The 27588-nt window shown below is 44.0% G+C and overlaps 1 protein-coding gene across 1 annotated transcript in view; it reads right to left on the bottom strand.

Annotated features, from left to right (window-relative positions):
• The window catches only part of LOC118390302 (protocadherin-1-like), a 99246-nt gene that overhangs the window by 11828 nt on the left and 59830 nt on the right, over window positions 1-27588 (bottom strand). Inside the window, exon 4 of the mRNA XM_035780738.2 lies at window positions 7986-8205. Within this exon, the coding sequence (XP_035636631.1) occupies window positions 7986-8205 (220 nt within the window). The remainder of the gene's footprint in view (window positions 1-7985; window positions 8206-27588) is intronic.

The raw sequence follows: 27588 nt of genomic DNA on the forward strand, positions 1-27588 counted from the left end.
CCAACTGTGCCAGTGCCCACGCCACCACAGCCAGGGGGCTGAGCACTGATCCTAGTGGGAATCATCACCAACCCGGGGGAAAGAGGACATGACTAGAACACTGGGAGTAATGTTTTCACTGAACCAGAGTTTATGAGCATCCTAATTATACTGCTGGTCACCACTGACCCAGAGTATGCTGCAGCAGTCACTGACCTAGAGTGTATCATCTATGAGTGGGGGCTGTGGGCCCATCCAGGGTCCCCAGTGACCCGGACAGAGGGGATGTAATGGGGACAGTGGAGTGTCAAACACTTGAGGTCATTGATAATGTGATGCAATGGCTGCGCTGGGGCTCGTTACTGGTCTGGGTTACTGCCTCATTGGTTTAGATATGATGGAAATGAGCTAATCGAAGCTGCGACGAGCGTAGCTTCTCATAGTCATGACAGAAAGACCGGCGGCATTTCCGAACTCATATGAAGCAGAATCAAAACGACTCAACTAAGCTTCAAGGAAGTGGCAATGGGCTGCTGTCACTCAGAGTAGCTGGACGCTGTTTTTTCAACTTTCATCACGCATTTTGTTTTGACAGAAATAAGATGTCTAATATGACTAATGATAACTGAGAAAAGTCACAATTGGACAATGGTAGATCAGTGATGATGTTTGGCTTTAGGATTAGGAAGCCTATCAGAATATTCAGAAATCTAAATATTAAGATACTATTTTACATCTGCAAAGACTTAGCTTGTGAACACCCCCACCCACCCACATAGTCCTAATACACACGTGTGTGCACATGCACACTCAAACAGTCACACCCACTGCTTTAGACGCTTGTTGCAGATGTGCTGAAGTGTAAAAGGGTGACAAAGGCATTTGAATAAAGCAGAATTCATGTACATGTATACCCCACAGTGGAGAATGCACATGGGAGAACGAAACCTAATGTAGAGCACTCCAACACAGCCTGGAGTCAAGAATGGAAATACAGAGGAGGCCTACAAAGAAAGGAACTGGAGAAATCAATAGCTGCAGATCATGTAGCATACAAATCAAATATCACAGATCTTCCGAACGCTGTCTGAACCTGCTCTCTGAAGACAAGAGGCTTAGCGCCAGGGAAGTGCATGCTTCCATCTCTATCAGTGATCCAGAGCCTGAGTCAAAGACCACACACTCCCACCCACACCACACAGGCTTATACCACCCGAGCAAGAGAACACATTCCATTACACAGTATCAACCCAAATTGCTTTCTCAAAACTAGCGTTAATATAGTGGTTAATTAAAAAGCCACAAGAAACTACCACACAGTTTCTTAGGTCAATCAGACTAGACAGGGAAACCTAGGAAATGTGTTTTTTGCATTACATTTTCTCACATATGGTGAGCAGGAGAGATATTTCTGTATAAGATATGATATCGAAGGGTGTTGAGAACTCTACCAGAGTAGTTTGGGATTCACGTTGGCACTCAAACAGATTTGTGATTGTTGTAGTGTGGGTTAGCAAAGTTAATTGAAGGTCTAGTTTCAGTTTATTCCCCCAGAAAGATTAACTTCATCCGACCTTCAAGGCATCCTGAACAACATGAACAAAGGGGGAAGTGTTACAAAAGACAACAGTGAACCATAACATCACTGAGTCATCCTGACTTCAATCTGCTGATACAGACAGACTATCAGTCCACCCAGCGAAGGACAGAGCAGGGCATCAACCATTACAGAAGGCAGCAGCACTGATACAGACAGATACAGGAAATCCAGAGCTCATAGAACAGAAGGCCAGAGTGAATCATAAACCACAGTTCCTCCTGCTGTGGGCCATATACACACGTTTAAAATGTAGATTTCCCATAACAAAAGGCCAGCCTGCATCGTAAACCACATCCACGTCATTCCATCTGCGGGGCCAACGACGCAGACGTTGAATGTTTCGAGTTCACATATTGCTTTTCATCCAGCTTAAATGCAGTGACACACAGAGTGCTCACCTCCCTGCTTTCCACCTGTCAATCATCTCAGGAGCCGTGAATAAATCCCAGCATTGGTACAGTCGGTCACCCTGTCGCTCAACTTCGTTCTAACAGAGCAGGAAAAAGACCAGGTGGAGATGGGGAGGGAGGAATCCCTCTGTCTCGCTCCATTCCTTTCACATCCATCATTTTCTGTGGGCCTTCTCTGTAATCTCCCTGAAGTGAGAATAGCATTTTAATTAGGTCTATCCATTGTTAGCGGTTCATCTCCCAGCTCCCAGTCCCTACATGCTGCTACGTGCTCACCCTGTTGGCTTTGCATCTCTGTCAAAGACGACACAGTCCCAGCTCCCTGTCAGCATCCAACATCTCCCTCATCTCTCTCTGTCTTTTCATTCTTTAACCGCTCCAGCTCCGATCACAATCTTGTCCTCCTGCCACCAACAACAAACTAGACAACAAAGTCCTCTGTTCTTTAAATGGAGTTTTGTTTTTTTGCTCAGCCAATATGCTTCCTTGGAAAGAATACAACACAACAACAGAGGCAGAAAATAAGGCATGCATAATATATCATATGTGAGGGAAGTGGCTGTGAACGCACAGAGCAGGGGACTGGCCCCACCTGTTAGCGTGTCACTCATCCTCTCCCCCAACACACATCGTTCCCGGGTGGAGCTGACATTTCTCTCCCTAACGTTTCCTTTCTCTTCCCTGTCTGCTGCTGGGCGGCTGACAGCCACTCCCCACATGGGGCGACTGAGGCTCTGGGAGAAAGCCACAGGAAGCCATGTTTTACCCAGACAAAAAGGAAACAAAGACGAAGCCATGCTTTGGAGTAAAAGCAGTGGAATAGGTAAAAGGCTTAATATTGGAGACGAAACCAATGAGGACATGTTGTGGAACAGTAAACTATTGGCAAGCAAACAGAGTTGAAGCAGTGCCCTTCTGGCTGGTGCTTGCATCCAGTGTATGATTTAGTGCATTGTGGTACAGGACTATCAATGCACTACGCTGAGCCTTAAGGACCTGGTTCTTACTGTCAGTGCAGGCATGGATAATCTTAATAGGGTTATTGCTCTTTGCTATGGGTAAAGGCTTTTCCATGGACCGAGATGTCTGTGTGTATTAGGCATAGTGCACAGCACAGGAGGTTGATGGCACCTTAATTGGGGAGGACGGGCTCACGGTAATGGCTGGAGCAGGATAGGTGGAATGGTATCAAACACATCAAACACAAGGTTTCCATGTGTTTGATGCCTTTCCATTTGCGCCGTTCCAGCCACTATTATGAGCCGTCCTCCCGTCATCAGCCTCTACTGGTGCACAGCATATATGGATGTAGTATTGTGGTTTGAGCACTCTATACACAGCAAAGGGAAACGCATATCTCTGTAACTGGCACACCTAAGTACACTTGGCTGCAGAGAGAATGCTTGGCATAAGGAGGGGAAAATGTTTACGGCAAACACACTGTTGTCTACACAGATATCACAGGGCAGATTTATTTGGAGGCCAAACGCTCCATTAGTTGGGGTTTTTAATTAGCACACTTGTGAGGGAGGGTCATTAGGAATGACTTACAGCTCTGAGAGAGGGATGAGAGGGCCTGCTAAGGGAAAAGACAGAAACACTGCTGACTCCACCTCTGACACATCAACACAAAGATCTATCTACCCACTGGTCACAGACCAGTCTATTCCACGTTGGTTCAATGTAATTTCATTGAAATGACCTGGAAACAACGTTGATTCAACCAGTGTGTGCCCAGTGGGTATCTATCTATCCTTCTATCCATCTGTGCCACCAGCCAAAACAACAGCAAAAATGTCAATACAACGCTGTGCAAACGAAGGCTGACGGTTTACGTGTCCCTAATCGATTATGTTTTTACTTATTTTGTACATAATGTTGCCGCTACCGTCTCTTATGTCTGAAAATAACTTGTCGGCATCAGAACTGCAATTACTCACCACGAACGGGCAGAATCCTTTTTTTCCTTTAAACGAGCTCGACGTGTATGACATACTGCTTTCCCGGGAACAGGGCCAGATACAGGTCATTTGTGTGAAGAGAAGGCTGAGAATTGAAAGGCGATCGAATAAACCCCCAATGCTTTCCATTCTGCTAGCAAAAAATAAAATCAATGACCTACGCGGAAGATTAAACTACCAACGGGACATTAATAACTGTAATATCTTATACTTCACGGAGTCGTGGCTGAACAACGACATTATCAACATCCAGCTGGCTGGTTATATACTGTATCGGCAGGATAGAACAGTGGTGTCTGGTAAGACAAGAAGCGGCAGACTATGTATTTTTGTAAACAACAGCTGGTGAATGATATCTAAGGAAGTCTCAAGGTTTTGCTCACCTGAGGAAGAGTATCTCATGATAAGCTGTAGACCACACTATCTACCTAGAGATTTTTCATCTGTTTTTATCATAGCTGTCTACATACCACCACAGACTGAAGCTGGCACTAAGACCGCACTCGATGAGCTGTATTCCGCCATAAGCAAACAGGAAAATGCTCATCCAGAGGTGGCGCGCCTGGCGGCCAGGGACTTTAATGCAGAGAAACTGAAATCTGTCTTACCAAATTTCTAACAGCATGTTAAATCTGCAAACAGAGGGAAAAAGTCTGGACCACCTTTACTCCACACACAGAGACACATACAAAGCTCTCCCTCGCCCTCCATTTGGCAAATCTGACCATAATTCTATCCCCTGATTCCTGCTTACAAGCAAAAATTAAAGCAGGAAGCACCATTGACTTGATCAATAAAAAAAGTGGTCAGATGAAGCAGATGCTAAACTACTGTTTTGACTGTTTTCCTAGCACAGACTGGAATATGTTCCGAGATTTCTCCAATGGCATTGAGGCGTACACCACATAAGTCATTGGCTTCATCAATAAGTGCATCGATGACGTCGTCCCCACAGAGACCGTACGTACATACCCCAACCAGAAGCAATGGATTATAGGCAACATCCGCACTGAGCTAAAGGCTAGAGCGGCCGCTTTCAAGGAGTGGGACTCCAACCTGGAAGCTTATAAGAAATCTCGCTATGCCCTCTGATGAACCATCAAACAGGCAAAGCGTTAATACTGGACTAAGATCGAAACGTACTACACCGGCTCTGACACTTGTCGGATGTAGCAGGGCTTGCAAACCATTACAGACTACAAAGGGGAGTACAGCCGAGAACTGCCCAGTGACACGAGACTACCAGATGAGCTAAACTACTTCTATGCTCACTTCAAGGCAAATAACACTGAAACATGCATGAGAACCCCAGCTGTTCTGGAAGACTGTGTGATCACGCTCTCCGCAGCAGATGTAAGTAAGACCTTTAATACTTCTTAGGGATCAGGCCCGTTTTTCTCCATTTCCGCCTGAATGATGTGCCCAAAGCAAACTGCCTGTCGCTCAGGACCTGAAGCCAGGATATCCATATTATTGGTACCATTAGAAAGAAAACACTTTGAAGTTTGTAACATTTTTTAAATAATGTAGGAAAATATAACACAATAGATATGGAAGGAGAATATCCAAAGAAAAAACAACTGGTTTCTTTTTTTAAGAGACCATCCTCTTATGAAAATGCAAGAGAAAGTTCATAATGTAAAATAGCTCCCTGGGTGTCAGCGGTGTATGTTCAAAGTTTCAGGCTTGTAAAACACGAATATGAATTAAACGTTTTTGTATGAGGACACAGTCTTGAAAATCTGTTGAGCTCCTGCTAAAATCGGTTTCCTATTGAACATACTTCTTTCCGAAGGATATATCATATTTTGATTACATTTTAGGGTTTAGAGTAAATACAAATGTATTGTGACTTGTTGAAACAAAGTTTAGGGGTAGATTTTCGGATTCCTTTCTCTGCAAGTTGAATGAGTGGATTACTCAAATAGATATACAGACTTGACACTACATGTTATCTCTGGCACCCTTTGGATGACAAATCAGAGGAAGATTTTCAAAAATATTTAATCTTTATGTATGAAACCTGTGCAGGTGGAAAAATATTTGGATGTGGGGCGCAGTCCTCAAACAATCAAATGGCATGTTTTCGCTGTAATAGCTACTGTAAATTGGACAGTGCAATTAGATTAACAAGATTTTAATCTTTCGGGTGATATAAGACACTTATATGTACCTGAATGTTTAACCGCTATAATAACTCTGAGAATTTATTTGAATATACGGGCCCTCCAGTTTCAACGGAAGTTGACCCGCTAGCGGGACACTAAACAGGTCAGCATTCACAAGGCCGCAGGGCCAGACGGATTATCAGGACGTGTACTGCAATGATGCGTTGACCAACTGGCAAGTGTCTTCACTGACATTTTCAACTCTCCCTATCTGACTCTATAATACCAACATGTTTAGGGCAGACAACAATAGTCCCTGTGCCCAAGAACACTAAGGTAACCTGCCCAAATGACTACTGACCCGTAGCACTCACGTCTGAAGCCATGAAGTGCTTTGAAACGCTGATCATATCAACACCATCATCCCAGAAACCCTAGACCCACTCCAATTTGCATATCACCCCAACAGATCCACAGATGATGCAATCTCTATTGCACCTCACATTGCCCTTTCCCACATGGACAAAAGTAACACCTATGTGAGAATGCTATTCATTGACTACAGCTCAGCTTTCAACACCATAGTGCCCTAAAAGCTCATCAATCAATAAGGTGGGACTAAACACCTCCCTCTGCAACTGGATCCTGGACTTCCTGACGGTCCGCCCCTAGGTGGTAAGGGTAGGTAACAACACATTCGCCACGCTGATCCTGGAAACAGGGGCCCCTCAGGGGTGCGTGCTCAGTCCCCTCCTGTGCTCCCTGTTCACTCATAACTGCAAGGCCAGGCACGACTCCAACACCATTATTAAGGTTGCCGATGACACGACAGTGGTGGGCCTGATAACCGACAATGACAAGACTGCCTATAGGGAGGAGGTCAGAGACCTGGCCATGTGGTGCCAGGACAACAACCTCTCCCTCAACATGATCAAGACAAAGGAGACGATTAAGGACTACAGGAAAAAGAGGATCTAGCACACCCACATTGTCATCGACGGGGCTGTAGTGTAGCAGGTTGAGAGCTTCAAGTTCCTTGGTGTCCACATCACCAACAAACTAACATCGTCCAAGCAAACCAAGACAGTCGTGAAAAGGGCACGACAAAACCTATTCCCCCTCAGGAGACAGAAAAGATGTGGCATGGGTCCTCAGATCCTCAAAAGGTTCTACAGCTGCACCATTGAGAGCATCCTGACTAGTTGCATCACTGCCTGGTATGGCAATGCACTACAGAATGTAGTGCGTACGGCCCAGTACATCCCTGGGGCCAAGCTTCCTGCCATCCAGGACCTCTATACCAGGCGGTGTCAGAGGAAGGCCCTAAAAATGGTCAAAGACTCCAGCCACCCAAGTCATAGACTGTTCTCTATATGCTACGGCACGGCAAGCGGTACCGGAGCTCTTGGTCCAAGAGGTTTCTAAACAGCTTCTACCCCCAAGCCATAAGACTCCTGAACATCTAATCTTTTACACCGCTGCTACTCTCTGTTGTTATCATCTATGCATAGTCACTTTAATAACTCCACCTACATGTACATATTACCTCGACTAATCTGTGCCCTTGCACATTGACTCTGTACTGGTACCCCCCTGTATATAGTCTCGCTTTTGCTATTTTTTTCTAAACTGCATTGTTGGTTAGGGGCTCGTAAGTAAGCATTTCACGGTAAGATCTACACCTGTTGTATTCGGCGCATGTGACTAATACAATTAGATTTTCACTTGATTTGTCACCAACACTGTCTGCACATGTCTACCCTCTAAAAAACACACAAATAGCCCAAACAAATCCCTGCCTTAGTTCACAACCCTGAGTCACTCATTTTACAAACATAAAACACTTTGCAAACACAAAACACCAGACTACAAACTACTATTAGATACAACACACACACTGCAACTCACAGAGAATTCAGGATCGTACCGTTTTCAGGGTGCTCCATTTCCCCGATGCTGCCATCCGGGGTGGTCCTCTCGTAGTGGTCCTCAGGCAGGGTCAGTGGCCCGATGCGGGGGCCTGATGATGACTTACTGCTGGGCGTTTCGGATTCCTCCAGGCCACTGTCATAGTAACTGTGCTGAGATGCATCCTGCAGATCCTGCACCGGATTGGCTGTGGAGAATGTCACTCTGCGATGGGGGAGCTGAAACCAGAATAGAGCTCCATCAACATAAAAGTCGAACAGAAACTTTCTTAATAGAGGAGCATAATGATAAACGACAGAAGACGTTATATAAAAGCATAGACTCAACTCTATTAGCTGTAATGGAGTTGACTGCAGGGGGAATCTCCCTCTTACAGAGATACGTTTACTAAATGGCCAGTTGCCATCTTCAACAATGGAAAGATGACTTCTCATGGCACAAACACAAGCACACTCCCTCGACCACGCACACCCCTCGTAAAACTGAGGAAACCACTGATACAGCAGAAAATGCCTTATTGCCTATTCTGTGCTGCTAAGAGTCTGTGGTGGAGATCAATAACCCAGGTCTGTACTCCACTCTCCCCTTCTCCATCCTCCCCTCTTATTTCAGGCAAACTAAACAGATCCATTTTAGCAGTGATTGTAAGCATTTGGACAGTTATTTTAGCATGTATACTGTACAGGAACCAGCTTTAAGAGTTGTTAATCAGGCCTACCAGACCACTAATGCTGCCACGATGGTTTTGCTATTATCAATCATTTATAATCTAGCAACTTTTAATTGACTCTCTCCTCTGTTTCATTCATTCATTCATTCATTCATTCATTCATTCATTCATTCATTCTTTCTTTCACTCACAATCAGTACTTCCTATCTGTGTTCTGAAGTGCTGGCCAACATATGCTGTGTGTAAACTTCCTCCTCCCACATGCCCCAGTGCAAATGGTCATGGCCATACAAAAAGCCCATCGTTAACATTTGCACGGGAAAAGTTAGTGAGCTTTATCCATCAATTTAAGCCTTACTGAACGAGATGTTTACTACTTCTAAAATCTCTCTCTCTCACTGTGTTTGTGTGTGTAATGTATGTGTTTGTGAGTGTGTCTTAGAGCATATAATCTTTTATGTGTTTCCTCCCTTAATTACATTATTTGATTTGAAATTAGGACCATAATGTGACGTCTTGATGACTGGTAAAATAAATGTCTTGAGAACCTCTTACAAACATCCTAACATGCTTCTTAACGACTTCCTGGTAACTGACAGGGAACTACACAAAGGTCCACCAGAGAACATTCCCTTGGGACCATTACGTGATGTCCCACCCTGCAAACAAAAATGTATCGTTAGGACATCCCTGGAGCATCACAAAATTGTTGCCTAAAGTGGTCAGGATGTTGTGTCATGGTCCCCTGTAGGTTTTGTCTAGTTCCCAGTTTGTCCCGGAGATGTCCGCAATAATGTTTTTAGGATGTTCTTGGGATGTTGTGTCATGGTCCCCTGGAGGTTTTGTCTAGTTCCCAGTTTTGTTACAGGGATGTCCCAAGGACATTTTATGACATTCTCGGAATGTTGTGTCATGGTCCCCTGGCATCCTAAAAATGATCCAGGAACTAGACAAAAGCTCCAGGGGACCATTTATTTTGATTTATTTAACCAGGCAAGTCAGTTAAGAACAAATTATTATTTACAATGACGGCCTAGGAACAGTGCCTTACTGACTTGTTCAAGGGCAGAACGACAGACTTTACCTTGTCAGCTTGGGGATTCAATCTAGCAACCTATCGGTTACTGGCCCAACCATAACATAACGTCCTGACTACTTTAGGTGACCATGTTGTGACGTTCTAGGGACATCTTAACAGCAAATTTTGTTTGCAGGGACGTTCCTTTGGGACATTCACGCAATGTCCTGAAGACTAGTAAAATTAAAGTCCTGAGAACGACCTAAAAAGGACATGGTCTTCAGTGACAACCTGGAAACTTACAGGTAACGAGACAAAGGTTCCCCAGAGAATGTTCCCTTGGGACCATCATGCAACGTCCCCTCGACAATCATGAAACGCCCCCTTGTGGTCATCGAATGTCCCACATAACGTCCTGTTGGTACCAAATAGGAACCTTTTCGCAACATTGTCTAATTGACATCAAAACGTTCTCAGAACTTCAGTGGGACAACGTCTGGCCAAGACTTAATGGGACCTAATCAAAATGTCGTCTAATGTCCTTAGGACAACCCCTCTTTGCTGGTTTGCTTTACTAGGACGAACCGAGGTAATGGTATTCTCAAGGAGAACTCTCAGACTGTGATTAAAGGTCTCCAAGGCAGACACATTACTATTTAAATGTAAGGGGGCATTTAGTTGTTTAAATATGGATTCTTGCTTAAACTGCTCCTCCAGGCATAGCTACAGAGTCAGCATTTTGGTAGGCTGGGAGGCCGAGAGGCTGGGGCTACGCAGATGGGAAATAAGATTCTCCCTTTTAGTCTGAACACAACTACTCCATCAAGCCTGGAGGAGTTACAAAGAGGAGACAGAGGGGGGGTGGGAGGGGGAGCAGTAGCGGGATCAACACTTGGGGCTAGAGGCGACTTGGAGGAGATTCTAGAGGACTGGAGGCTGGAAACTCAGAAAGACTTAGAGCTGGGGGTGGGGCTAAAGCAAAATCCGAGAGGACTGTATGTAAATGTGAATATCTAATCAATCTGATCAGTGTCACATAGAAGTATCCTTCCTTGCGCAATGTCACATGGTTTGATTATGATATGAGTGCAAAAGAATATACAGATGGGATTTGTCTGAATCAGAGAGTTTGATGCCCAGACTGAGGATTCGTCTGGCCTGGCACAGTAGAGCGTAAATTATGCCCTGTAGCTGGCTGATGGAGCTGGCTGTTCTTCTCACAGTAGGTGTGGTCTGGTGAGAAGTGTTGCTCTAATGGAAGGAGAGACATTCTCAGTTCAGCATGGTCCTGTTGAGGCCAGTGGGAGCGCGTTTTTGTTGTTGTCTGTGAGTGATTCATTCACACCATTACTCCTGCATCCTGTCATTTGAAACGGTGTGAACAGTGAGATTCGTCATTAGTGGCAGCTACATTCACACTGGCTGATGCTGGCTACAATAATGCAGGGCTTCACTGTGACAACATTACGGCATTTCAAGGCCACTGCACTCATTGTTAAGTGCATGATTTCCTGGGTATAGAAAGGTTTTCCCATGGAGGGAAAGGTAGTCTCGGAGACAGTGAAGAGCATGAATACAACTCACCAAATGGCAATATATAAGGGTTTGTTAATCTAGCCATCTATGTGCTCCCTCTCTCCTCTCTGTCCCTATCCCCTTCTTTATAAAAAATAATGTTTTCTCCTTCATCCTTATCCTCTGTTCTCCATCCTATCTAGTCTCATCTCCCTCTTCCCTAATTCATGTTGACCCCCGTATAGTGTCTCCCTCTTGTCCCTGCCTCTTGCCCCTGTCCCCCTCCCCTCCCTCCCCCCCTGTCTCTTGTCCTCTAGTTTTCTGGTAGCTGTGTCTCTTTGATAAGCCTGCAGTTTTGAAGACTCCAGTTCCAGACTACTTGCCTCCAAGCTATTGCACCTACAATACAAAAACAACTATATGATAGAGAGAGAGAGCAAGAGAGAAAACAAGAGGGGATTCGGTCAGCAACAGAGGAGACGGAGTGAAATCGAAAAAATAAAAACAGATCTGAATGCAATTCTTTCACTTCTGCTTCACTTTCTATGATTTTATGCTTGCTGCATCTCTTCAGAGGTGCACTCCTTCATTGTCATATTTGTTCGTGCAGCTCATCTTTCCTGTGCTCTCCTCCACACCTTCAGAGAACACGGCTCATTGATCCCCGCGTACACGCCCAGACTGCCAGAGCCACAGCGTACTCACAACACACTGTAACTAACTGGGAATGCTGCTAGGATTTACATGCAGGGCGGCTAATAAACTGTCAAGAGTTTACAAAACATACAGGGACTCCAAATAACGCCAGAGCTTGAGTTGAACAAGGCACTGTTTATACTGCTATAAACCTATACGACGGTATTGGATAGAGAGTTACAGACACACATGCATTGCATTTTGTTATGCTAGGATTTAATTGATCTTGGCAAAACTAGGTCAAATGATTATGTAATGAACCTCCAGATTAACTTTCAAGAAAAATCCTTGACTCCCTTACACATACTGTGAACCAAAATAGATCACAAGAGGCATCTCCCATACTAGAACTAGCCTTGCAGTAAAGCATCTGACTTTGATCAGTTAGAAAAGAGGTAAATTGCTAAACTCCCCATCTCTAAAAAAAACTCCTCTTACTGCAATTGGTAGTTGTTACAAGCCCATTTACCCCCACTTCCTTCTAAATCGCTACCATGGCTCTGATTGTCCTAGCTAGACCATTACCCCTTCCTATCCCCTTTTCTCTCTCTTTCTCTGCTGTCTGTTCAATGCTCCCTGCAATTCTCTCTACATCCCTGGAAAAATCCTACTCTCCCACCATACTCTCCCCATTGTCTCAGTCTCAATCTCTCTCCCTCCATCTTCCTCTATCCATCCTTTTCTGTCTCTCTGTCACTCTCCCTCTCTTTGGCAGAGTAGCTTGCCATTGGGATTTAGAGGAAATTGAATTGAATTATGAAGGAATTTCTCTGCAGTACGATTGGCATAATTTCCCCCCTCACAATAAAACATCATTCTCATATCTCTCGGTGTGGGAGAATGAAAATAGGCCGTGCACAATTCTCTCATCCTTTTAAATTGAATTTTTCATATCACAAGGCCACGGAGACATCTGCCATTTCCTTTAAGATGGGCAGCAAAACCCATTTCATAACATCCGAAAGGCACAAACTGTGATTCAATGGGGAAAAGTTCTACATCCAACAGCAGTGTATGTATTCCTCAACACTGAATGATAACAAAGGGCAGCATAGATCTCTGCAACTTGAAAAGGTAAAAGCATACCAGTACTATGATTTGTATATGTTTGCCTTCACAACCCATTTGGAGCACTTCATTCAAACCTTAGTGGAGCTGAGTGTCTTATTCCTAACCTCACCTCTCTCTCTCTCTCTCTCTCTCTCTCTCTCTCTCTCTCTCTCTCTCTCTCTCCCACTCGTGTTGTCTCTGCCTCTCCCTTGGGCATGTGAGGCTTTCTGTGTTTTTTTTTCTATATTACACTGTACTGTGTACAAATAAAGAGGAAATGGGTCTCATTCAATCTCCAATCCTTTTGTTTTAAGAGACCTAGTGCTGAATTGACAAACAAGGTAGGCTTTTACAGAAGATGAGAAAATGCTGCCTACATTAACATAATGAGAAAATGACAGTAATTGTCATCATTTACAATACCTCACCCATTCCAAGTAATGAGAAATGTTTTTAAAAAAAACTCCCTGTAGAATATGAAATATAGTCACACAAGGCTTTGTCAATCAGGCCAGAAAGAGGGTGTGGAGGAGAGGAGAGATGGAGAAAGCCAGACACCAGAGAAATTAATCCGCAATATCCACTCCCTAGTGGGTACCTTAGTCCCCCTCAAAGTTCTCTTTTTCAGGGTGAATATCTCTATCCCTGCGCTGGGAGGCATGCATGGAGCTCCAATTGCTTAAAAGAAGTGGAACATAATGGGGTTGTGAAGTGAGATGACAAAGCCTTCAAGCATGCTTAAAACTTTTTTCTGGGCTCCCCCCTTAGTCTTTTTTCCCGGAATGTCTATTAATAGCGTCTCATATCCTTGGTGATCGTCTTCATTTGTTAGCCTACATAGGAGATGGAAGTTCTGATTGACAAGTCATTTTATGAGGAAGAGGATCTTGGAAATGCATCTGCATCTCATTCCTGCGCTCTAAGTAATCCGTTGGAGACAACTTGACGGGCATTCCATGTGTCCCTTCATCTGATCAAATCAAGGAACTGGTGACATTAAAAAATCATGCTTAATTAGATCCGGAGCTGCCTTTTTCATCTCTGGCTACAAGCACCCTGCCACTGCCAAAGCAGTGGGACATGTTCCCTCCATTGATCTCTCTCAGCAGACCAGGGGATTCAGCAGGGCCCTAACACTGTGAAACGAGGCAGGGGAAAAAAACGACGTACCAAAAATCATCAGATCAAGAGATTATTCCATCTGAGCTAGCGAGATGTGCTGTGTGTCCTCTATTGCCTCTCAATCACATTGCTTGGCAGGCTAGCTAGAATGTAGTCGGGAAAAAATCTAAAGGTATCAAAGGCTGAGAAGCATCAAAGCCTAGGAAACAAACAGTCCAAATGATCCCGTGGTAAATGCATACTGTAGCAGTGTTTATTAGTGGTGTGAGGGTTAGCTGTTTGTTCACCCACATCTGACCGCAATTGCAAACATCCCAACCTATCTGCAACCCCGAACTATATGTGATAAAGTGAAAATCTGAGGCCCGCACCCAACCCTAACTGGCAAATATAAAATGAGCTGTTGGCTACAGTCACAGACCACGTAATGATTTATTTGACAGAGGGTGCATGATTTTCTTTTGCCTGACTTAGATATGTTTCCACTTATAATTTCCAACATTTTGGTAGGCTATTTGTTAGTCAACTTGTCCATAATTAGATACATGCATCTTCACTTCTGTCATGATACAGTATGTTGCCCTAGAAGACTACATAAACCCTTTGCTCAGCAGAATAATGTCATAAATCGATCAAATGAAGGCTTCAATCTAGCTGACATCAGTAAAGTTCTCTGTCATCTTTTGTGGCACATCTTTCGTGTTTAGTGTTTGGGGAGAAAAATACTTACGACATTAGTTTGACTGGTTGTAATGAAATAGAAAGCTCTAAAGACGACATGTTTTGATAAGATTTCAGTTCAGCATATTTAAACAAGAAATGCTTAATTCTGCAGGAGTTCATATTAAGGCTATGTGAGAGAATATAGACCTATTGTCATTGTCCAGATTTCTTTCCGTTGAACCCATCTGAACAGTAGGCTACAGTTCCCTTGAGATGCCATAGGCCTATTTGAAGTCCCCGTCTTGTGACTGTGGAATTTGTATAGCGCCTCACAATCATCACACATAACATAGCCTGCTATCATCCTCTTTTACAACTTCACCAAATCTTTCTCAAACATGACTTTTCTGGCCCTCCCTTCTCTTTCTTTCCAACTCTCCAATTCACAGCTTTTCTTTTATTGAATTAAATTCAGACATTGTCCTTTTTGGATCGATGTTAACTTTTTCTGCCCGTTCCCAAAAGCATTTGGTGATTGGATGTGTAGGATATTTAGAGCACAAAATGTTAGGCCCTGAATCTCAGGCAGACACACTAAGACAATGAAAGAAAAAACTTAAATGTAGCCTATGGATATAAATTGCACAAGAATTATACCTGTATGTCTTTTTTAAGGCATTGTTTTCTCTTTGTTCAATCCGCCGCCACCCACCCTTCTTTCATCAACACAATATTTCATGACACTAAACCCACCCGTGGATATAGCCGCGGGGACTGTGGGTTATGAGTCAACCCGCGCATCACTAGTGTTTATCCAGCACGCTGTGAAGAGGCCAGGCTCAGATAGATGCCAGGCTGATGAATCTGCAACTTTCTCCACTTAATGAATTAAAAGCTGATTAGTGATCAATAGGGACAGGGTTGGCTGTTGGGGGAAAGGGTGCTAGGCCACATCATAGAAGAAGAGGTTTTGTGAGGAAAACCAACGGTTGAAAAGCACTGTCGTAAACAATAAACAAACTATCCAATGAAGCCTTGTAATCAGAAAGCATTGATCCAGCATTTCCAATTAAGTGGGAATGGATGTTGGGGTGAAATGTTTGGAGAAGTGCTCACTCGCAGTCGTGTTAGCAGTAAAGCTCTGATGGGGGCTTGGTAAATAAGGCAGGATTTTGAATATCTCTCTCTAAAACATAAATCACATAAGCTTTTTTTCTCTAGTGATGTGCCCAGAGTATGTTAAATAAACTCACACCAACACACCAATGGTTTATCATCTGGCCACAAAGCCACAAGCAACCTAACTGGAGAGACATGCAGTAATACTGTCTTTTTAAAAAGATTGCTGAGAGCATTGCTACGGTCTTCAAAATGAAACACAGTTTGTCTTAAAGAGAGTAGTATTGAGTTGGATACAATAACTAATAACAGTGCCCAGGCTAGGCCGTCGGATAATGTGTTATTGTTGAAATAGGTCCAGCATAAGATTGATGACAGATCTGATTAAATGATGGCTGAACTAATAACACTGTTGGTGGAAGTCCCTAAGCACAATATCCCAATGTCCCTTCACAGCTCATTTGAAACCTATGTGACATATTCATGGCTCATCGTGTCAAATTCTGGTCATCAGAGGACAAAGAACGATGAACCCTATAATTACTGAGGGCCATTCTGTCATCTCCTGTTAGAAAAACACTGCTGATGCTTCTGGAACAACTTGAGTGTCTGATGATCAGACTACTGCACGCGTGAGAAGCTAACTTCATCGCTGTGGATTTAGTGGTTAGTAGGGTCAAGTAGGACAGGGACTGTAGTCCTGAAAGGTTAAAACATGTTGTACTGTCTATGGTCTATGGTGTATAAGGGTTGTAGTTTAAAGGATCATAAGACAAAGCCAATGTAGAGATGTCAAAACGTACTGTTTTATAAGGGGGGAAGGTTGTTATCCGAGTTCACTGTGTATGAACAACCCAGCGCACTGCTGCTACTCGCTGCTCATTATCTATGCATTGTCTCTTTACCTCTACCTACATGTATAAATGACCTCAACTAACCTGTGACCGGGTACCGGTACCCCTTTTATATAGCCTCGTAAATGTTATTTTATTGTGTTACTTTTTTAAAAACTTAAGCCTATTTAGTAAATATTTTCTTAACTCTATTTTCTTAAAACTGCATTATTGGTTAAGGGCTTGTGCACCTGTTGTATTCGGTGCACGTGACAAATACAATTTGATTCGATATCACATTGAAGTTGATATAACCAGCATGTCAAGTTTACCTTTACTTTTAATGAACAACGTTGGATGCATTAGGGTCTCTAGAGGTACAAGTTATCACAGCGCTCATAAATCCAATTCCTTTACAGTGAATTAAAGTGCCAAACTATAAACACGTCCCTGTAACCCACAGGCTACAACATTGATTTACTGTTAAACAGTGGGAATTCCTTAGACTGAAGCCTTTAAACTATTAGCTAAGGTGGGCAAAGACTTCAAAAAAGAGAATCCTCTATTCTCTGCATGCTTATTAATAATGGGAGCAAAGCAATATTGCCTTTGCTGTTGTAGGTGGCAAAGCAACGCAGCAACAGAAATAATTGGCTTTCAGTAGCTGGCTGTAATTGCTACCTATTGTGCACCTAGGCCTGCAGGGTTACCGTTTTTGTCATCACACAGGATTATATAGCGTGAGATAACGAATATGATCCGGGGGGGATGAGAGATAGTGGAAAGTGATAGGCAGGGTAGGATGAATGGCTGTTGCCCCTCCATTCTTTTAAATAATTGATCAGAGCTCTAGAGTTAAAACTAATTTGTATTTTCATTCTATATGTGTCTCCGAATAACTAGCCCATCAATTACACATCAAAACATGGCTGCATCAGAAAACACAACTGTATGTCTGTCAATGAGGCTGTTGTCTATAAAATGAAGATAGAACTGACAAGCTGACAAGTAATGGACACACACACACACACGCACGTGTGTACCCACCCAAGCACACCCACACCTGTCTCATTCTATGCTGCTCACAAATAAGCCATGTTATTTCACACTGAATAATGCTAAGTGTTTACGCAAAGGGACCCAAATAAGACATTGATTGAAGATGTATTCAGTGCCCAACCAACCCAACACAGAGCCTCTCAATCACACAAATGCATGATTAATACATCAAACAGTATCAGCTCCCCTCCCTTTATTTGTACACGCACACACACACACACAGACGCACGCACACACACAGATACACACGCACGCACACACACAGTACCCACATACACACAAGTATGAACATGGACACACACACACACTGCCCCCTCCCTCATGGTTAATACATCAAACAGCATTAGCTTCCTGGATTCCTAAAGCTTAGACAGACACGGTTCTGACAGCCCATGATTCCTCAGTCGCTGCTGCCTCCCCCTCCAGCTTCACCAGCTTCTTTATTCCCTATGAAGTCTACTGTATATGGGTGGTTACAGAACATGCTGCCAAACTAGATTCACTTACGTATTACCTTCGCTTTTGTAAGCTTGTATAATGTGAAGTTAGAAAGCAAACCATACAACAGGATGACAGTGGCGAAGGGCTTTATGTAGACACCAGAGACATAACAATCAATAAGCACATGCATTGATCAACACCTCCTTATTGTAGGAATGCTACATCCTATTTGTATAGTGGTATACCCTGCACTAGTGGTATATCTGTAATCAGTTCTTGGAAAGGCAATTTCACCATCCATCAAAACGTTCAAATCAACATACACTGAATGAGTTAAATTACAGTGTGCCCTGTGCAATTAGGCTGCTTTTCTTTTAACCATTTGTAAAGCAGCAGTGAACAAGGCCTCTTCTGAAAACAGGCCAGTGAATGGAGAGAGCAGGTGGCCTATTGGATCCAACCCTAATGAAATGGACACTCATTAGTATATCAACAGCATTGAAATGCTTTATAATTACCATGGCAACTCCATGGCCTGTTACCCTATAAATACTGGGCTTAAGTGCCCCCTTCCCCCTTCACATTTACAATGCTTTTATTATGCTATTGGATTTAACTATTGGATTTTAAACAGGGTGTTGTATGCTTGCTGTGGCCGCATGAATTAAGCAACAAAAAGACGCTGTCTTTAGCCTTCACTTTGATGCCTATCAACCACACAGGAACTATAATCTTGTCCCTGCCTCACACCGTTCAAACATCATCAATGTCTATGAGCTGTTTTTCACATCAAATGGATTTATTTAAAAAGTCCTATTCTCCCAAGTCTCCATTTGGTTACATTTTCTCATGTGCATTACAAAATACAACTTGGATGCTATGAAGTCCTAAATGTGCCTTGACAATCTGAAGCCCAATTATTATGCCAACTTAATATTAGCATTGACATGCTACTATCTGGAGACTGGAGTGGTGTTATCTCCAATTACCTGATCATTTTCAGAGTGAGCAGGTAATCCGTGAAATAGCCTGTTAGGCTGCAAGGACAGAGATGCAACGTCTGTCTCATCTTTTTTACACTAGGACATTTCATTAACTTAAACCAGCAGTTCAGACGTTTCGACAGTAAGACACTTAGCAGATGGATTTAGGTGTTTGAAAGGTATCCGGGGAGTATTACGCCAGTCTAAATGATGTCAGAGTGAAAAGGGGAGGGCTGTCTGTGTTAGGGGCATCCCATTGGGCTGCTGATAGCTTAAGCGTGGCGAGACTCAAATGGATGTGATCCGCTATACTGCAAATCCTAAAAAGCGGATAGAAGAGGCTTTAAAAATCACATTTCCAGGAGCATCATGCAGCCAGCCAACCACAGCAGAGCAGAGGAGTCACGTAAATAAAGACCATGGTGTTAGACCCTGTCCATCAGCACATTGACAGGACCTGATTTCTTAACTGTCCACTGCAGCCATGTATACTGAACAAAAATATCAACGCAACATGGAAAGTGTTGGTCCAGTGTTTCATGAGCTGAAACAAAAGAGCCCAGGATGCATGTCTGTAAAAAAGCCCTTTTGTGGGGATAAATGTGTTCTGATTGGCTGGGCCTGGCTCGCCGGTCGACTAGGCATGGGTTCAGCCATGGGTGGGCCTGGGAGGGCGTAGGCCCACCCACTTGGGAGCCAGGCCTACCCATGGCTGCACCCATGCCTCGTCATGTGCAATCCATAAATTAGGGCATAATAAATGTATTTCAAATTACTGATTTCCTTCTATGAACTGTGCCTCAGTAAAATCTTTGAAATAGTTGCATGTTGCGTTTATATTTTTGTTCAGTATAGATTGATGTGTTTCCTATGTCAGTCAGTCACAGACTACAGGGTGGGTGTCAGTGCAAACTAACAGGGCCTGATTCACGGGCCTGCACTGCACTCACTCTCAATAACAGCACCAGTTTTGATACCCGTAGAACAACAAGGGCCAATTTAACTGAACTACGGCTGCTTGGATTCTTCATAAATCTCCTCAGTCATTTAGGCTGCCATTGCATTTTTATGGAGATGGAAATAGAAGCTCGGATATCACTCTGGGACTCTTTGGAATCCACCCAACTGACACAAAAGTGCCTCAATATGTGAGGATGATATGGATTTCTGGAAGTGATAGTGTGTGCGCGTTTGTTTGCAAGAGTCCATGTGTGATTTCAGTTCTGTATTAATTGTATGGATTGTTGCCATGTCATAAAGTATTATATTGTCTGTTACAGCTATGTCAGGCTACACTGTGAGGACATAGGGAAGTAGGATGTGGATGTACAGTACAATACCAGTATAATGTGAACAATGCACATCAGTGGTATTAAAAGTGACAGAGCTCCACTTTTATTGGTAGAAACAGAAAGAAGACGAAGACATCCACACACGTGTGCGCACACACACACACGAACACACACACACACGCACGCACGCGCACACGCGCACACAGAGAGTGCAACTAAGGTTTCACTAGAGGAAGGTCGGTTGGGTTTATTGACAAGATTCTTCTGTTTTCATTAAAACTACACAACTTTTTCATAGACCACAATCTTCTCTTCCAGAAGAATCCTACTTAAGGATGAAACCAGTCAGTGTGACATTTCTAGAAGTGTTTTCTGCGTACCAGCCTGACATCTGCCTTCACCATAAACACATAAGGCAGACATACGAGAAGACTCCTAACACGCTGCAAGAGTTCATATCAAAGGGCCCCACATTAACTTGTCAGGATGGAAATAAATAATGAAAAGAAAGAGAGGAACACATCCCAAGTCAGCTAGTGTGGCAGTGCTTTGATATACTATCAAATATAGAGGATGTTGTTCCCACTATTGAAATAAAGTTTCTGCTCCAACTCCACTACGTGTGACAATACTATAAAAAAAACTGCACAAACAATCAGCTTGTTTTAAATCATTTCATTTTAATCTACATTTGTTTTCCTGCCATTGTACTGCTAGCTGACATTCTAAGAGTGAAAGCAGATCTACCGGTGTGGCTGAGCGGAGAACGGTGATATTTGCTGGCGATAATGAAGAACCACTCGAGCCAATTATTTTTTTAAAGGTGATATCTAGAACCTAAAATAGTTCTTCAGCTGTTCCCATAGGATAACCATTTGAACAACCTTTTTTTCCCTAAAGGGTTCTCCTATGGGGACAGCCTAAGAACCCTTTAGGAACCATTCTTTCTAAGAGTGTAGAGTCTGTGAAAAATGCCTCCATTTCCCTGCTGGCATTTTAGTGGCATTTTGATGTGAGGGTGTCTGGAGTGTCCCCAGGAGGGTGTGCTGAAATCCAATATAGACATTACATATAACGATTTCCCTGCACTAGATAACCATCCCATCCCTAACATCTCAAATCAATAGCTAAACCCAAATCCAGATGACCATCTTAAATCAATAGGAAGAAATGAAATGTACTTTAACATTTCATTATATTAACTCCCCCATCCTTTCATGAATAAAGTGAGCATTTCTCCTCATTGTGCAGCATTTGGCGGATATAGAGCGGGTTACTCCCAGGTGGACAGAAACAGTGGGAGAGTGGTTCATTTTTGGACTGAATGCAGTGGTGGCAGGTTCTCTCTGGTCTCTGCGGTAGGTTTGCAGGCTTTATTTTTCCCCCGGTTATGTAAGGGAGACGGAGCAGTGCTGGACTGGGTGACTCAGTGGCAGGCGCTAGCAGCTTCCTGCTTTATTTATGAGAGAGCTGGTGGTTTTCTCCTGCGCTTCCCTCCCTGCCCCAGTGATTCATGAATGGACTGGACAGCCCCGGCCTGCATTAGAGTAGAGGTGCAATGGGACCATCCTCAACAAGGGTAGCAGGTAGCCTAGTAGTCAAACCGTTGGGCCAATAACCAAAAGGTCGCTAGTTCCCAATCCCCGAGCTGACAAGGATGAAATATATGTTTATGTTCACTTCAGCAAGGCACATACTCCTAATTGTTCTAGGATCATCATTAATAATGGCAGACCCTGGTCGTGACCCCACTGGAGTGTTGGGATCTGCAAAATAAACATTGTCAATACACAAATAGGACAAATATAAGCACCCATCAAATTATGAATAAGGGACCAACAACGACTCTCTCCTATTCCCCTTTAACTCTCCATGTGACTCCAATCAACAGCGTTTCTGAGTGGTTGAAAAGGGTAGCAACGCCATAAGATTGTCTTCGAGACACTACCCCACTTTGGTGTATCTTGGAAGCAATTTTTTGTTTATTATTCCTCACTGGAAATGCACAGCGCCCATCTAGTGTTAATACATGACTGCTCGGCTGAGGCAGGACGGCACGGTTACACTTTTAGGGCAGAAAAGAAGATGGGAGGATGCATGAAATACTAGAACTAACGGTGCTGCTGGAATAGTCAAGGGGGTTAAGATCATAGCAGAAAACCCAATAATACTGCTCGGGAGCTTTTAACAGCGGGTTTATCATTAAGATGAATACTGAAGAAAAAGGAGTGAAATAAGCCACAGTAGCTAGACAGTCGAGCAACATGACCCAGCTCCTGCTCATCATGACATTTTCATATACACAGCTACAAGGACCAGTGAATAATAAGAGGGAATTGTATTTATTCTCCTTTCCCTCTCTCACCCCCCTACTTCCTCTCTCCTTGGCTCTCTGTCACTCACTGTCTGATGGGTGGAAGACCATGTCTGACACACTTCCATTAGAGGGGAGACTGTTCAATTACCTCAGCTCAAGATGTTTAAGCCCTGCCAATTACTGATACATCTTCCCTTTAAATTATGCATACACAGAGCTGCTAAGGTGGTGTGTAATGATTTTCTCCTTTTGATACCATCCTAGTGTGTTCTAGTGTGTCGGGTTCAATTCGCCCGTGAGATAGGGAGAGGCTCATGGAAATCTGATGTCTGTTTCAGCTCCCATGATGCACCAGTACTATATAGCCCAAAACCCTGTGTGTTACTCTAGGCATATTTTTTTAATGAGCATGGCCTTATTTCTATTACAGCATATTGGATGACTGTCATTCATATTCCATTCACCCAGCTCAATGTAACATCAATAAGTTTAGGCTACTACATGATACTCAAATTCTCCATGTACCCATCATGAGGTTGATACATCCGAGCCTATGAATTAAAGTTTACAATGTAGATGCACAGGTCGAGATACGTTTTAGTAAACAAGGTGATAGACAGTGCCTTGCCTGCACCTAGCTGATATAACAGTTCCAAATTCTGGTACGTTTATCCCCGTTTCGTTCTGTTTTCTTCCGTTTAACAAATGCTTTTCAACAGAATCGGCAGAATGAATACACCCCTGATCACACGCAGATCACACGCACTTTCAAAGCAGACACATAAAAACAGCATGATCACTTTGCTCGCTGTATATATCCTTCCTTCTCACAACTATCTACGAGCTCTCCTCCTGTCACCTTTTCCCTTCGCTTGTGGACTTTAGTGCACAACACATCAGCTGAACTAATGCTTTAGTAAACACGCTACAATCATGCAGTACAGTGTAGTCAGAAAACAGTTTAGCAGTTACACCTGCGGGCACCGCTGGCAATAAATTAATAAAACCAAAAGCTTACTTTGACTTGGAAGAGTTCCAGTGTTAGATAGCAATAGCCAGCTAGCTAACATAACATCCCTCTCTGTTTGAGTTGGGGGTTTGAATAGGCTAAACTAGCTAGCTGCATTTGCAGCTAAAAAAAGTGGAAGTTTAAAATAAATACAAACAAATTTAGCTAGCTAGCTAGCTCTCTCTCTCTCTCCCTTTTGCTTCTGCTTAATGTTCAAAACTGTTAAACTATTGTCTTTCACTCTGCTAGCTAGCTGTATCTTATGCTTTCAGTACTAGATTCTTTCTCTGATTCTTTGAATGGGTGGGCAACATGTCAGTTCATGCTGCAAGAGCTCTGATAGGTTAGAGGACGTCCTCCAGAAGTTGTCATAATTACTGTGAAAGTCTATGTAAGGAGGTGAGAACCATTAGCCTCCTAGGTTTTATAGTTAAGTCAATATACCCAAAGGAGGACAGAAGCTAGCTGTCCTCCGGCTACACCATGGTTCTACCCTACAGATTGCTGCTGAGGCTACTGTATACCTTTAATGCAAAACAGTGTGTTTTAAAAAGTTATTTGGTGATGTGAATATATGTAGCATAGTATTATATAAAAATTATAACTTTTTAACGTTTCACGATTTATATTTTTATGAAATACACTGAGGAGGATGGTCCTCCCCTTCCTCCTCCGAGGAGTCTCCACTGATACAATCCTAGGCTAAAGTATTCGGCAATCATTTGCCCTAGTCTGCCTAACATAAAATTCACAGTCTCTCTGTATGCTCTGAGAAAGCACCCCCCTCTCTTGTTCCCCTGTATCCTAGCAACCCCTCCATTTCAGACACAAGGGATGCACTTCTGCACCTTCCCAGTCACGATGCTTCTCGCCTCCTCTCGCTGTCCTCTGACTTCCATCCTTCTACCTTTAGCTGACCTCAACCCTCGGGTGAAAAAGTACAGTAGGTCCACTGCTAGACATGGCCGTGTCTGTCTCCATCTTCCCCCCACTCTGCATGGCGGTTCTTCTCAATAATTTCACACAATCCAGGTCTCAAAACTGCAACCAAAACACTTTAATTTACAACACTTGGACATGGCAGTGCGACACCAATGTTTTATTGGCCGCTAGTGTACCAATGGAAAAAATATGTAGCTGGTCACGTTAGTTTTTTGTTCACAATTTGCTTTTTTTTTTATTATCATGATTTATTCAAACAGTAATGTGCAATTGACCGAAAATAAACCACATGAAAGTATCTGCCTGTCCCTGTTTCGCTGTCGGCTGCTGTGTGAGCGAGCCACTCCCTCTCCCTACTGTGCCCACGGAGGAGAGAGAGGTGCATTCTAATAAACACAACCACATGATCGTTGCTCAAAATGCAATTGCGTGAAAAATAGTTCTTAAATTACTGTTGCTCTAGTTACAGAGAGAATAGTCACAGTGTTCTGTGTATATACTGTATAATGTACTTCTTACATCTCAATATTGAGTTCAAAGCACCACTTTACAACCAGAGTAGGCTATGTAGTATGGTTTTGATGCGCCAGCAGAGCGGAGCCAAGCGGAGTGCACCATTTTGAATGAACAGGCCTACATCAAGTAGCCTTTATAGGCCTATAGCTGGAAAGTTGTTGTGGGACTTTAGAGTAATCAATTAAGTCTGCATGTCTATGTAGCATCATGATCACATTTAGAGTTAGCAATCTAGTTCAGTGTTTTGAGTTCCCACTATCCTCAGGTGGTGAATAATATAGCCAATGCACAAAAATGTCTGGATAATTCGGAATATATTTTGATATGTATTCCCTTGATATCACTGCTGAAAAAAAATAACATAGACCAGAATAGGCTGGTGGCCAGCCTTAGTTTTGTGTTTCACTGGCGACCAGCTTTCGCTGGTGACCATCCTTCATTGTGTTTTCGCTGGTGACCATCTTTCATTATGTTTTTGCTGGTGACCATTAGGGCTGTGGCGGTCATTACATTTTGTCAGCTGGTTGTTTTCATGCAAAAGAGTGCCGGTCGCAATTTAATTGACCGTTAATTGAATTTTTTTTACCTTTATTTAACTAGGCAAGTCAGTTAAGAACAAGTTCTAATTGTCAATGACAGCCTTGGAACAGGGTCAGAATGATAGATTTTTACCTTGTCAGCTTGGGGATTCAATCTTGCAACCTTTAAGTTACAAGTCCAACGCTCTAACCACTAGGCTACATCTGTCATCCTGCCCCTGAATAAGGCAGTTAACCCACTGTTGTCTGTCATTGAAAATAAGAATTTGTTCTGACTGAATTGCCTTGTTAAATGAAGGTAATCATTTTATTTATTTTTTTACAGTAAGAAGAATATAATTGAACTTGATTTTTTCCATTCCGGAGTGAGTGTGCATATGAAAGCTATGTTGAGCGTAAAAGTGATCATAAGAAACAGGTCCTATAGGCTACGCTAGATTTTGAGTTATTTGGAAACTTTAGTTGTGAATGAAACAAGTCTTAGAAATCAAGACATACATGGGCTGCGTGATCCAACTACAGGCTATTTGTAAGGGATTTCCTCCTCCTCTTCCGAAGAGGAGAGGCGAAAAGGATCAGAGGACCAATATGTGGCGTGGTAAGTGTCCATGGTTCTTTTAATACGTAAATGTACACATGAACAACTGAATACAAAAACAAGAAACGTGAAAACCCTTACAGAATCACCCACCACAACAGGACCAAGCGGCGTGGTGAAAGGCAGCAGGAGCAACAGCAGCAGCAGGAGAAGCAACAGAGGCAACAGCAGCAGTGGGAGAGGCTGCACTATTTGGATAAATGGACTTGGGAGGAGATCCTTGACGGGAAAGGACCCTGGGAACAGCCTGGAGAATATCGCTGCCCCAAAGAAGAGCTGAAGGCAGAGAGGCGCTGGTATGAGGAGGCAGCACGGCGGCGTGGATGGAAGCCCGAGAGTCAGCCCCAAAAATGTCTTGGGGGGGGCACACAGGAAGTGTGGCGAAGCCAGGTAGGAGACCTGCCTCAACTTCCTGTGCTTACCGGGGGGCTGGAGAGACCGGGCAGGCACCGTGTTATGCTGTGAAGCGCACGGTGTCCCCAGTGCGGGTGCATAGCCCGGTGCGGTACATTCCAGCTCCGCGTATCGGCCGGGCTAGAGTGGGCATCGAGCCAAGTGCCATGAAGCCGGCTCTACGCATCTGGTCTCCAGTGCGTCTCCTTGGGCCGGATTACATGGCATCAGCCTTGCGCATGGTGTCCCCGGTTCGCCTGCATAGCCCAGTGCGGGCTATTCCACCTCGCTGCACTGGCCGGGCGACCGGGAGTATGCAACCAGGTAGAGTTGGGCAGGCTCGGTGCTCAAGAGCTCCAGTGCGCCTGCACGGTCTGGTCTATCCGTCACCACCTCCACGCACCAGCCCTCCGGTGGCAGCCCCCCGCACCAGGCTGTCTCTCCGGCTCATCCTTACAGGTGCTCCCGCCTGTCCGGCGCTGCCGGAGTCTCCCGCCTGTCCAGCGCTGCCGGAGTCTCCCACCTGTCCAGCGCTGCCGGAGCCTTCCTCCTCTCCAGCGCTGCCGGAGTCTCCCACCTCTCCGGCGCTGCTAGAGCCTTCCTCCCTCCGGAGCCTCCCGCCTGTCCGGCGCTGCTGCTGGAGTCTCCCACCTGTCCAACGCTGCCGGAGCCTTCCTCCTCTCCAGCGCTGCCGGAGTCTCCCACCTCTCCGGCGCTGCTAGAGCCTTCCTCCCTCCGGAGCCTCCCGCCTGTCTGCCGCTGCTGCCGGAGCCCCTCAGCCCAGAGGCGCCAGAGCGTCCGCCCCTCTGTCCCGAGCTGCCCCTCT

This window comes from Oncorhynchus keta, chromosome 11, assembly GCF_023373465.1.
Source record: "Oncorhynchus keta strain PuntledgeMale-10-30-2019 chromosome 11, Oket_V2, whole genome shotgun sequence".
Lineage (NCBI taxonomy): Eukaryota > Metazoa > Chordata > Actinopteri > Salmoniformes > Salmonidae > Oncorhynchus > Oncorhynchus keta.